This window comes from Poecilia reticulata, linkage group LG6 (genome assembly GCF_000633615.1).
Source record: "Poecilia reticulata strain Guanapo linkage group LG6, Guppy_female_1.0+MT, whole genome shotgun sequence".
NCBI lineage: Eukaryota > Metazoa > Chordata > Actinopteri > Cyprinodontiformes > Poeciliidae > Poecilia > Poecilia reticulata.
Window position 1 is genome coordinate 25643647 of NC_024336.1, and position 14246 is coordinate 25657892.

A 14246-nucleotide genomic window follows, 5' to 3' on the forward strand; every position below is an offset into this window, starting at 1 on the left:
ACATCAATAGCTATAGTTTTTGTCAAGGATACAGGATCGGGAGCCCCATTTAGAGTCTTTAACAGGCATGAGCCAATATCAGAGTAATGGGATGACAACCTTGAGCAAAAACACCTGCTTACAAAATTGAAATACTGAAACACAATTACCAGCTCTACTAATCAAAAAAAATTATATCACATTTGTCACAGTAGTGTTGACGCTTTTTACATTTTTGGATTCATTTTCTATTATTCCTTAGTAGATCTGAAGAGTTAGGCACGTCTGATATCAACAGTGCCTCATGTTTTCTTAGCAATTCTAATGTCAGCGTTGGATATTGTGAAAATCAAGGCTGAAAAGCTAATGCAGTAATTTAGTATTAAGTTGAAGGAAATTACAATATGTGAGCACCAGAGGAACAGCATCTGGTGTTATCTGAGCACCAGAAGAAAAAAGTTTTCTTACAGATCTACGCAGTAGGATAATACATGAGCAAAAATGTACAATAAACACTAAATTATTGTCGAAGTATTGAGCTTAAGATAAAAAAAATTATCATCTTTAAGCAAAGATTACTGTTGTCTTTTGTTTTTCTCCCGCACCACTTACAGATCTGATTTACACTGTAGCACAGGGCCGTGCAGAGACCACTAAAGGGGCAGGTGCTAAAAAAAAACCGCATTCTAGGACAGAATATTAATAAAGCCACTCAGGTTTCAGAGTTTAATAAACAATGATAAATTACAAAATTGTGAGATATACAATCAAAGCTAAGGAAAATCTCTACATAGAGCATAACACTATGCATATTTAAGATATTTTATTTGTTATAGGAAAGTATTGCAATATTCAAACCCGCAATTTAGCAAGATGTGTGAAACAGAGCTGGACCACCAGACATATTTTGTCTTTACAGAATTAAAAAAATAAACAAGGGCACAATGCAACCTTTTGGTGGACTGTAATCTATAAAAAACAGCTGTCAGTCTGCTACACTTGCAGTGGAGATGAAGATGGTCCATTCAGGAAAGCAGAGCTGCATCGAACTTTAATGTGGAACTGCAGAAAAAAGAAAAAAACAAAAGCAAATATTTAATTGTTGATGCATGTCGCCATCAGAAAAGCCTTCTGAGTTTTGCTTAAAAAAATTTTTTTTTTAAAATAAAAATAACATTTTTGTCTCATGAAGTGAAATTTTTTTTGCAAAACAAACTTATTTGCGCATGTCAGAAATCTTTTCTTGCTATTCTAAGTTTTTGTTTGTGACTCAAAGTTTTGCTTGTGATTCTCACATGACATCTTGAGCAGGACCTAAAATCACAACAAAAGATTTCTGATGTGTGCAAATAAATGTTTGTTTGGCAAATAACTTCTTAAGTTCACGAGACAAAAATTAGTTATTAAAAAAAAGGTTTTTTAAACAACACGATTTGTTTTTAAAAAAGGAATCATTACAATTCCAAAAGTTTTGATTACAATTTTATTTTACTTAACTGAGGTTAGTTATCTTTTATTACATACATTATATCTATCATGGTAATTCAGGGTGAGTTATTTTTAATTCTAAATGAATATCCTTGTTGGACTTTTATTTAAGTGCTATTCTCCTTCAAGATACATTTACCTAACGCTAGAATAAATGCAATGTACATTATGCAGTAAAGGAAATTAGAAGATTGGACATATATCCATTATGGAAAGGATCGGTTTTGGACGGGCGATGTGCCCTTATTGCATAAGCGATACTAAAGAATGACTGATATCATTAAAGATACAGGGAAGGAGCTTTTCAGTTATCTTGCTTTGCTAGCAAAGTCGTTAGCTAGCAGCTAGCTAATAGCACAACAACAACAACAGCCTAATGTCTGTATGATAAAAATACTGAATTGGTAAATAAGAACAGTTTCTCCTCACCTGGCTGTCTCCTCCCGCTCAGTAGTTCTTCAGAGAAAGGCAGACGCAGAGGCCTGTCAGTGTCTGTTGTATTTMATTACCTCTCTGCTTAAACCGCGACTCCGAGCTGAAGCAGAAACGATACGTTCAACGTTTTCCGTCATCTGACAAGTAGTAAGTCTACTCCACTTTATTCACCAAAAACGTTTTTTTTTTTTTATTCACTAAAAACTGTTCTGTAATTTGGAACGTTCGCTACGTTGAGCTCCAGTTAGCCGCCTTATCGCACTGTGCGAGGGGCAACTGCGTCATGCGTCACGGGCAAAAGGTCAACGGTAACAAGGTGACCGGCTTATTATGTTGCACAAAAAAAAAAAAATTTTAGTACATATTATGTGTCAGAAGAGGGCTTAGGAAATAATAATACCCAAAAAAATAAATAAATAAAAACAATTTAACCAAAAAGGCACTTGGGGGCAAGGAGCAAAAGCCCCAGCATCTCCCCCACCCCTCCTTGCACGTGCCTGCTGTAGCGTATGCTATTTGATGTCCTGAGATTTAATTTCAATGGATTTTTAGACAGGCCACAACTTGGAGACGCCATACAGTTATTAGCAACATTAGCTTCTCGCTAATATGCGCTTCAAAGAAGATTTAATCTAAAGTGTAAGGTGTGTTTCACTTGTAAACAACATAAAAGAAACACCTGAAAAAATGCAGATTTGATCCATTTTAACAAAGGAAAAGATAAAAGCAAATTTCTTTTTTTTTTTTTTTTTTTACATGTGCATAGCTTATGGTACACTCGCATAGCAATAAGTAGAGCAGTGGAAAGTGTTACTTTATGGCCCATAGAAATAAATAAAACTTGGTAAATCTTTCATTTTTATGTTTCCTTTATGTCTGTATAAAATGAGCTGTACAGTGAATGAGGACCTGTTTTTCTATGTTGTTAAATGTGTTGTAAAAGCATATAAAAATAATGTTTAAAAAATTCAAAAACATAAATTTAAAAATGAAAAGCTCTGATATTTACAGAGTCTTTAGTGACACACAAAGCTGCCTCTAGATTTGTATTGGTACTGTACATGTTTTTGTCATATGTAACCAGTTCTTTGCATATCAAAATCTTTATAATTTTGTCACCACACTGATTTTCTTTTTTTCTTTTGCTTCTAAATCATATGTTCACCTACTCACTCCTCCCTGCATTTGCTCCTGTGTTGGGTTATGAAATGTAGTCCTTGCCAAACATTTTTCGGATTTTTCTGTGGAGATATTTTGGCTGAGACTCCTAACTGAGCTTTTTTCCCCCCCATCAGCCTTTTGTGACAGAGATAGTTCCTGTGGTTTTGGACAGAGTTTAATGGATCTGTTGGCCTTTGCTTTTCCTCCGCTCCTGAAACATGGGCTCAGCTGAGACTAGTGCAGAACACCATCCATTTACACCTAATGGCCGTTGCCTTTTTGATGTGTTGAGTTGTGAACAACAAGAGTCCATTTTTGTGAGCTTGTGTGTGGTTTGCGTGTGAAAAGCTACAAGGACAAAATGCATTCTGCGTTTAATGAGTGTGGGCCAAAGGGAACCCGGGTAGTTAAAACTGAGAGTTGGCGAGACTATTTTGTCCCTTGTTACCCGACTCTTCTGTTGCACCTTTAAACTACAACATGCCACTAAACTACTCTGATGGTCTCCCAGGACCGATATGGAGGCAGCCGCCCTGTGCGAATGGAATTGATGGACCGCATTAAACTCTGAGCTTCATCCTGCTTAAATGCTTTTGCACTTTAAATCTTTTCTTTTGCATCACGGTGGGAAGAGCACACACTGTGGAAGATTTATCCAAGGGACTGCCGGATTGTCACCTGAGCAGTATATATGTGTTTGAACTGCATGAACAAAGATGAATTCCCTTTGTTTACGCTGAAACATCTCCCAAATGCCTCCCTGAATGTCTGCTGTTTCCCGCAGAATCTTCACTGAAATGTGATTAGTTTAATGCACGGAAAATATGGATGTTGTAATTACCATTTGCACAAATGAGACACTGGCTTCATTGATATGCTGCTGCTGATAAGACAAGAGCCTGGCAGTGAGACAATGGCTGGGGCCACGAGGGGCTCGCCAACACCAGGGACACAGGACTGTCCTACCTCCTCCGTCAATGCAAGGGGACCAACAAAGGCTACCCGTCATTCACCGCGCACAGACGTTTTTAATTAATTTTCACTCGGCTCTCCTCAAAGTGCTTACGTGGGGATGTTGACCCCGAGATCTGAATGTAGATCCTCAGCTCCGGCTGTCAGAAGGTCAGCAGTATGGACTCCCTGAGCTGGAGCCCTGTTTTCTATAGCTGTGGACTCAGGAGGCCATGATCATTGTCCTGACAAGAAGGTCAGCGAAGAAAATGGCAACGCTGTTTCATAAGAGCACGCCTCACACGGTAAACAGCACCAGCTAACTACTTCATATCAAGGTTATCTGGAGCAGCTATCCACTGGTATGCCTTGAAAAGATTCAACAGAATGCGCTACTTTTATTTATTTCATGTAAAAAGGTCGAAGCTGTTGATAAGATCTTTGGGAGTAAAAAAAAAAAGCAGTAATACGACTAGTGACATTCCTTTGATATTTCTCAATGATAAACCTGTGCATGTGGATTATGCTGTAACAGTATTCCACTTTATGATTTGTAAGTAAACTCATGTTTTTGTTTGGCTCAACGGATCAGATTTGAAGTTTGGTGCAAACTTTTGGAAGGCCACATTTTACATTCACCCATCCAAAGTACGAGACCCAACAAACATGGAGCAAATCAAAATGAAAATAAAAACAACTTTACAAATAAAGCTACTTTGGTGGTGAAAAATATTAAATCACATCAAAAATAATTCTCTTATAAACCCACAAACACTGATTAGCTATAATTAAGAAAGAAAATAATTATCAAGTTGTATTTTAATAAGTGTATCCCAAAGGTTGTTTTTGGACAGCATTTTTTCCTGAGTGAAGAAAATTCTTAATTACTTTCTTTTGTATTTATAAAAGATTATTTATACTTGAAATTAAAATTTGTTTGCTCTTTTGAAACATGTTGGTGTGAGAAAAAAAGTAGAGAGGGAGACGAATACTTTTTACAGCAGCTGAACTATTGAAGACAGTCAAAGAATGGAAAACTGAATACCACCAAGTTAAGACAACTCCATTCTCAAAACTGTCAGAAATGTTTATAAACATACAACATGTTGTCATATGTGCATTAGATGGCATATCATACAGTATAAATATTTTGGTGTCCATATTATTAGATCATAATCTGTAACAAAAATGTTCCCATTTGGAAAACTAACTGAAAAGCAGAACATGTTGGGTAAATCCAGTCAACTGTTTCGAAAGTAATGCGATGTGAAACATGTCTATTATTACAGTTCAGGTGAGTAATATTTTATTGATTTTCACACTATTCAACAGACCAGGAAGTTACAGATCACTTCCCATCCCTTCACTGTCTTCAGCGAACACATCTGACATCGTTGAGGTTTGCTGGCTTACTGTTAACATTAAAACTCTTCTCTACAAGTGAGATATTTACTAATCATACCGTCTTAACAGAACTCCATTTGAAAAAAAAAAAAAGTCCACCTATCCCCTTAAGTACCATTCTCGCACTCTAAATGCGAGAGTCTAAATCGGGTCAGCCAGAGGATAAGCAGGATGGAAGGTCATCAATGTGCTGTTGTCTTAAAGCTGTTCTTATTTGGATTACAACACAGCAGTGGTCACAAATACTTTGTAAGTGTATGGGCCTGTATGTGTCCACCTTGCATCCCCTGTAGAGCTTTCTGATCTGCAGAGGCTTTGGTGGATAAAAGGAAGCGGGATTTGTGACATTTGTTGAACGTTCCAACTGTGGCCTGGGGAGCTTTTTAAATAAGTGCCTCTGGTTGTGTTCTTTGGTTTATCTCTGTGTTAACCCTCTTTTGTCTCAGCAGGGGCCCATATTTGGTCTGATTAGCAAATGTTACAAAAGAGGGTCAGGTGGTGGCAGGAGATCTCTCTTCAAAGCCATGTCATCATGTGAAATGCTCCTTCTTTCACCTTTCCATGGTGAGATTAAACTTTTGACCCAATGATCTACTTTTATCTCTCTGTTGGTCATACTAAGATGTCTTCTGGTCACATTTTCTTTACTTTTATGTAACATTTATGCCTCTAGACCAAATCAGTCTCAAATAAGTCCATCCCGGATTATTATTTTGGTGTAGATTTAATACGATCTCTGACAAATATTTTAAGATGTCAGAGGAATTTTGTCTGATTATTTTCAAAATCTTTTTGAATCTGGCCCCGGTGGCCGGGGTAAGATGTCCTCTGGTCCCTAAAACCTTTAGATCTAATGGTGGACCATTTTGCTCACAATTAATAGAGCCCCCCACGAGACCAAGAGCCTATAGACTCATGGAAAATACTGAAGCACCCCTTCAGGCAGCCAGCTAGACGTGGCTTTCTTCCCCGTCACTCACATTTGCCGTAATGGCACGAGAGCCTCGCTGGCTATTCCCAAACGTGGTGTGTTTGGATGAGTGTGTGTGTGTGAGAGAGGGAGAGAGAGAGAGAGAGAGAGCCCACTGCCCCAAGCATGTCTCATTTCAAAGTGCTGTCACTCCTTGCTTCCTGGCATCTATTAACATCCACCATTATCATGCTAATCTACATTGTATGATTACATAAAGTAATTTATGCACACTTCTACACAGAGACTATAGTTGAATGTTTAAAAAAAAAAACATTGCACAATTTTTGACATTTTTTCTGTTATGTTTTACTTGTGCTTCTTTTTTATGACTTTGCTTGTAAATTGTCCCATCAAAGGTTTCAGTGTCCCTACCTGGTGAGAAAATTATAGCTCACATCGCAAACTGAGCCATGCTGCTTTGTTCATGAGGAGAGGACTTTCCCGGCTGTTCTCTTCAGCTCCATATCGGAAGTGGCAAAAATGTGTTTTGTGCTGAAAGTGGAGGGCAAGAGATGAGCTCTCTTCCTCATTTATTCACAGCTAGTGGACTAATTAGGAATGCAGAAGGCTGTTAAATTAAAACTGAATTGCACTTATTAACATTTTAACTACCAACCCCACCCTCTTTAGACACTAAACAAGGACAGTTTCAGCTCTAATATGCCTGAAGAATCCCGCTGAGGCGACTCTTTATGCAACTCTAAAACAAAAGACGTTCCTTAAAGTAAAATCTCCCTTTTGTTTAAACAACCGAGCACTTAACATTCTGCGTTACATGCCGAGGCTCCCTGCACGCTGTCAGGAGATGCACCACCAGAGCTTCTCAAACTCTCTGCTTAATGGAACGCTATTTGTGGTCAGATTGGATGGCTAATGGTGGTCCCTTTGAGGGTAACTCTCCAAATTAAATAGCATGGATTCACATCTGTCAGACAAAACCAGGAGGCTCTTTGTAATCAATGACCCAAACCAATGGGGCTCCATGGGGGGGCACCTCTGCTACGAAGGCAGAGAGCATAAGAAGCCACTGGGGATGGAGGCGACTCACCTGCCCTAACCGAAGCAAACAAGAACCGGAGGAAGGAGCGCCAGCAGGGTTAATGTACATTTATAGAATGGGTCAAGCTGCTTCAGCCAGTCGCTGATTTATAATGCAGGATTGCAATGTGACTAAACTGTAAAGGGAATTCTTGTTTTTCTGTGCAAACATTGCCGTCGGTGTTGTGTTAGAACGTCGAACCCCATTAATTTTATCACTCCCCCTCTCTTGTTTCTCTACGTCTCTAAATTTTGTTTGGAGGAGAGACTAGCGAGACCTCCCGCTGTTGTGGAGAATTTCCTCTCGTTGTTAATTTTCCCCGCTCCATATGGCGCCGCAGACACTTCACCTGCAGGCTGTGGCAGGCTGTGGCAGGCTGTAGCAGGCCGCGTGGCAGCCAGAAGACGTCCTCGGGCTCAGGCTGTCATTTACGCAGGCCCGTGCATCTGTCTGAGCAGAAGAGAGCACAGCAGAACAGAGAGAGTTCTTACCTTCGCCTCGCAGCCTGGATCCGACGCTCCTCGTCCGATTTAATCAGATTCCTAAATATCCTTTTACAGCCTGACACAGGATAAAATCGACACAATTCTTTGATTTATTTATTTTTTTTTAGAATTCTGTCTATTTGGTGCTTTTAAGAAAACAAAAAAGCACTGATTTATTTTCTAAATGTTCTTGTATCGTAATTGCTACATTAGGCTTTTGCAGTCGTGTAACTATCAGATGTCTTTATGCACTCTAAAAACCAAACATTGGCCCCATTTTTCCATGGATTTTCTTAGTTGATACAGCAAGTTTTTAAGACAAAGCTATTAGAAATGTCTGACACTGAGGTTGTAAAGTTACTAAAGTCCTTTTCGTAAGACACAAGATAAAGTGTCAGAGTTTTCTCCAACTGTACGAATCCCCAAGCAGATCCAGATGCCTCTTCCCTGATCTTTTGCTACACACTGTTTGTCAGCTGGCTTAACTATGGCCACTGTACACTTTTATCTCAAGCACAACAAAAATAAATTTGTGCGATAATTTTCCTAACTTTTTTCAAGGTCAGGTAAAACCTTCGTGGCTGAGAAATTAAATCACTGTTTTGCTGTAGCTGAACAGATAGCCTGATTGATTAGCTAACATAAACTTGTTGTATTCTCATTCTTACTTTACAAACAGCAAAATACTAAATTTAGCAAGTAAATTTATGGAATGATTTTTTTTGTCTGTGTTTCATAAGAAAAATAACAATAAATTTGGTATTAAACTTATAACTATTAAACCATTATTTTATATCTATATGTGCCATGAGAATCTCCCACCAGCCGATGCCTATGCCGAAATGTGCATCGCGTCTGTCAGTCTGTCTACGTGTCTACGTGTTTGTGTGTGTGTGTGTGCGTGTGTGTGTGTTTTCAGGGGCCTTGGAGTTCGCCTATGGCAGATCCACGGAAGAGAGGGTTTCATCCTGGTTTGTCATTGATTAGAGAAGGGTCTTTAATTCCTTCCCACCCCATGTTGTGATTCATTTGCATTTTGTGTCAGGAGGTAATGGAGTTTTGCTCCACGGTTTGCTCTGAAAAATCTTGAAGATGTGGCCTAATGTGTATGCAGCCGCTAGCAAAGAGCTTTCTGATTGATTAAGTCTGTTGCGTCGGCTCATTTTTTTCCCCTCCTTTCTTTCTCGTTTTTGATTGGACTACATGCTTCATAAATACTTGCGTGAGAATAGATATAAGACTTAAAAATACATGTCAAGATGATTATTAGACAAATTTGTAAAAAATAAAATTGCTACTGCTGTTTGTATTTTGATTTTGATACATATGCTGCTTAATAGCCAAGCTCTTGTAGCTAAAGCCAACTGTAGCTTCAAATCAGCCAGTGTCAGTTTTTGAAATGAGTGATATGGCTCTGTGCCCAGGGCAGAATGACTTTGTGTAGTGAAAGGTGCCATTTGTTGTTGTACATTTTGTACTGACCCTGCTCTAAATTATACCTGCTAGTAAAGACGGTTATTATTTGCCTCCTCATAGCTCACTGTAAGGAACTGACTTTATATAGTTTCAATAAGATGCACCATCTGGAGGTGAAGGGTCAACCAGCCCAAACAAGAGAATAAGAATCAAAGAGAATAAGAAGGAGCATTTTACTAAATTTTCAGATAATAAAATGCAACTGAATTAAATTACCCATTAGATTTTAAGCATTTTTATGATCATGTCAACAGTTAAATCATACGCCACTACAGCAAAATAATAAACTGAGACACAAAAGTTCAGCCCAGATTATAAGTGTCGTGTATCTTGAAATAAAGAAACGCAGATAGAATTTCTAGCTGGAGTTATCTGATAGGAATCTCATCTTATTCTGTCTGGAATGGGATTTGAAGTTAGGAAAAGCACCGTTACACTTGGATTGGCTTGAGTTTTTAATTTAAGGTTGTTTATTTTTGAGCAAAGATTTGAAAATATTGGAAATAAATATATGTCACTGTTTGGCATGTCATGTTGTGGGTCGGGGTTAAATCTGTGTGCAAAACTTTCATGACTCCACAGAGAAGCAGAGTGGATTCCTGTAAATTGCTTCAAACTTGTTTGAAAGTCAGCTGGGCATCAATCAGGGCAAAAGAGGAGAAGTGTGGGCATTTCATCTGTACATTTACTCCTGGTCTGCTCTATTCATACAGGAAAAATAAATATCTTTGCCACAAAAATGTACAAGGAATCCACAAAACTCCAGTATCTAAAACAACCTGCGCTCACACCTATTTATTCATCCAATTGAATTTCTATTATATTAAAGTGCGGCATCAGCACTCAATCACTTATTGTGAGATGTGACTCATTCATCTGATAAATATGTAAATTGAAAATGTTTTATAGTTGATAGCCAGCAATAATCTCATTTGGAGGACTTAACACAAATTGGATGAGAAAGTGCAGCTCATAACAGTTAGCAATGAGTGAATTCATGTCTGAATTAAAAAGAAAATGAACAGGGGACAGAACTCCTCTCTTTTTTTTTTCTTCATTATTACAAATGTTAATGAAAAAATGTTATTGACTTGAACAAATGGAGAATACACCTGGAAATGTATATTAAAACCTCACTTTCCAATTTCTCTCTCTGTGTAGTTTGCAATTATAGTTATTTCGGCGGCAGTGGGGGGAATTAATTTTCCGTGCAGACTGATAACACGAGCGGCGTAAGGAGAATGGATATTGTGCAGGATGGGGGGTCTCTGGGTATTTACAAGGTGTGGAGGGAGCAAAGCTTTATTTAATTGAGAGGATGAATCAATAACAGCTGCGGCGCTTTTGTCGGACAAGGCCTCGCGAAATGAGCAAGTGATTTAATGTGGACAATCTGCAGCCAGACGGACGGCTGATTGAAAATGTTTTCGCTCTCGAACATCACGAGTGGCTTAATGCAGGTGGAGAGCCTCAAAAACTTTTTAGAAACCCAGGAAGACCAGCACTTTCTATTGATTAGAAGGTTTTTTTTTAATTATGGCTTGAAAAGTACCGGGAACAATTTGTCTCTCGATGATGACAAGCTCGCTTGCGGCTTCTTTGTTGCTTGTCGCCTTTTTTGAAATGCGTGAATATTTTTAAATCAAGAATGAATAGTTTCAACGTGTCCTTCTTAATTTGAAGTGATCCATTTTGTTAAAGCCATTACCAAAATAAAAAAATCACTTGCTGTTAATGGCTTCAACACTTGTGTCCTTGTGAGGTTTTTGAAAGTGTTTTTTTTTTTCTTTTCCTTGTTTTAACTTTACAGAAACTCTTTCCATCAGTAAGAAAAGCTCTCAGACATCTCCCCAGTTCAGCTCCCTTTGTTGCCACTGGATTTTTGGTAAATGTTTTCTCAGATCTCACGTATGCATCATTGCTCCCACGCCATCACTGAAATCCTTTCTAGAAAGAAGAAGAAGGAAAAAAAATCAATCTTAAAGGTAAATTAGCCTCCCCTTGCACACTGGCAGGCATCCCAGTATGTAAATTCATGTGCTAATTCACAACATGATTTCATCTGAACTTACAAGCAAATGAGGTTTTAATTGAAAATAAGATTTTCTGCAGAGTCCCTCACAGAAGACGTGCGACGAGGGGGAATGACACTTTTCCCAGATTGTTTTTAAGACACAAAAAAACACTTCTCTCTCTCTCTCTCTCTCTCTCTCTCTCTCTCTCTCTCTCTCTCTCTCCTTTCAAGCCATTTACAGAACCGTTGTATGTATCTCTATGTTTGCCCACATTCTCCAGCTCCTTGTCCGTGCGGAGAGGACTGGCTATTAGCATTTGTATATTTTCATTATGCTAATGTTGTGTTAGCACATGCCCACAGATTGCCACCACTGGTGCAGTCATTCTGTCTTGCTGAACATAAAGTGGCCGAGTGGGTCATTTTGATTATGACACACTAATTACATATTGCCCCCACCACAAAGAAAATAAAAGGGAAGTCAAAGCAACCCACAGTCTTTAACGATAAGCTTTTATGAGTTGGTCGAGAGAAAATAGGAGAAAAAATCTCTACCTATGGCCCTGACGGCTATGCTGCACACATGCTTCACTGCTTCCCTTTAAACTTCCTAAATTGTGTTTCACAATAAATAGATGCCCAAGCCTTTAACTGCCAGTATTAAATTAGATACCATTAGATGTAATAGAAAAGTCTCCCCCTGTAATATTTTCATAAGAGTTTGAGGCATTTGATTAATCTGACCACATTTTATTGCATTAATGATTTTTTTTTTCCTCCCTTCCACTCTGCTGTAAAGACATCGCATACAGGCTAATGCTGTTTTTTTTTTCCTTCTCCTTCCTCTCTCTCCCTTTTCCCCTCTCTGCTCGCTCTCATTCATCCTCAGCCGTTATTGCAATGCATTGTTGATGAGGTGAGTCGGCGTCTTATGTGCTTTCACTCCTAAAGTCATTCCTAATGGAGTGGAAACCTTATATTTTGTTTCCTAATGAAGCACAGGAGTGGCAGACAGCTCCGCTTGGGCTGTCCTATGGCTGCCTGCAGGTTGAAGCCACCGGGCCGAGCCAAGCAGCTCCGAGGGAGCCAGCAGGAGACGCCAGGCCGGGCCAACACACACCCTGTGCATCAGCTTACACTTATACAGGCAGCAAAAAGAGTGTGGAGAAAAATCTACGAGGAATAAATAACTTTCTGAGTGGGAGATGGATTTAGATCTCTAGAGTTTTCTCAACTGCAAGTGAAATTCTGCACTGAAATTTTTACTTATGTGCAAGTGTCACAGACAGCTTGATTACAGAAAGCCGTGTGCTTATTAGGACTGGGCTGAGTCTCGTGACGTGACGGCCTCGAGTGAAACACCACAGTTTGAAGGCATTTCTGAAAAAAATAAATAAATAAAATTAAAAAAAAGACATTATCTAATAGATTTAATTTAGAACACTAAGGCAACAACTGACTCCTTTGGTAAGATACCAAGCAAATAAAGCCTTTTTGTGGTCCCTATCTGGTGACTAGATTGGGAGGTTTTCTATGCCAGTTAGTATTTCGCTGTGGGTCCCACTGCCAAAGGTGTTTCTTCACTTCAAGTTATCCTTCTTCTTTGTCTTTTCTGGTTTGCTGGACCCCTCAGTGTTCAGGTTGCTGCTGCCACTACATTTTGTGCATCAACAGCTGGTTGCTGCTGGCATCTTTCTTGGATCGCGTTGTTGGTAACTTAGTCATGCATAGAGATGCCACATTTGACAAACCTTAACTTTGTTCAAATCTTTCTCAGAATGGTCCAGATTTCATGTTTGGAGAAGGAAAGCTGACGTCAAAGAGCATCAGATATATCCTGGCTTTCCACCAAGTGGTGCACCATCAAAAGATTACCGAAGCCCCCCTATTGAACCAATCTTCTTTTCCAACACTAGTGGAAAAATCGGTGATCCTTTAAAATCTTAAAGCCATCAGGAAAATCAGCAGCACTTTGGTCTCATCCCAAATCATCTTGAGGCTATTCAGCAGAGCAGAGAAGATGATATGGTATAAAATATTTGTATCCTCCATCTGATCATTGGTAAAAAAAAAATGCATCTTCAATTCCCAAACTAAATGACGTCAAATAAACACTGAATTTTACACTTTTTAGCAGAGGGACTTTTTTTTCTCCAGTAGAAAGCCTAGTGTTTACCTGCTTATCAGATAAACTGTAGCTTTAAATACCTTTAACCTAACAGCAGTGATAAGTGGTGCTTCTTTAGTTTTCACTGAAAGAATGAGCCAATTTGTTTTTTGATAAGAGATGGAAAGCTTGCTGACAGGCAGCGTTCAACAACAAGTGGAAGAAGGAGGCCACTGCTCTGTTCTCCATACAACTTGAGAAAATTTTTGTCACTTTTTTGGGCTTTTCAAGGACTATAAACTGTAGCGAGAGTATGAAGAGGAATTTTAGTGATTTTGAAGCAAACCGATAAAACCTTGGTATAACCATAATACCAATAACAAAACCATGTCTAGTAGATGAAAATATTCTCTCTCAAGTTTCAGTTTGTCATTTACTCTCTTTTAACATTTTTTTTCTTTTATGTTTAATCCTATGTTGCATGTCGAATGTAAAACAAACTGTAAGTCCATGATAAAATAGCAAACCAACTGGCATAACTAAAAAAAGTTAAACAAATTGTAATCTCTAAAGATGTGCTGTGTTGGTATGGATACTGTCTCACTAGAGAACCCATAAAGAGTAGGACATTATCAGACTGAAGTTGCTAGGTTGACCCAAATGCAGGCGTGATGCAGACAGGACCGTTGTACACCAGAGCTTTTACTGAAAATTCAAAGAACTCACAACAAATG

General features: G+C 38.7%; 1 protein-coding gene across 2 annotated transcripts in view; it reads left to right on the plus strand.

The window, feature by feature from the left end:
* The window catches only part of iqch (IQ motif containing H), a 59228-nt gene extending 46484 nt beyond the window's left edge, over positions 1 to 12744 (plus strand). Inside the window, exons 14-16 of one of the 2 annotated variants that reach the window (XM_017305397.1) lie at positions 11202 to 11276; positions 12295 to 12321; positions 12403 to 12744. In XM_017305397.1, the coding sequence (XP_017160886.1) occupies positions 11202 to 11276; positions 12295 to 12321; positions 12403 to 12591 (291 nt within the window). In that variant the 3' untranslated portion in view covers positions 12592 to 12744. The remainder of the gene's footprint in view (positions 1 to 11201; positions 11277 to 12294; positions 12322 to 12402) is intronic. The other variant, XM_008412192.2, reaches the window with a different exon arrangement.
* Positions 12745 to 14246: the final 1502 nt, after the last annotated feature.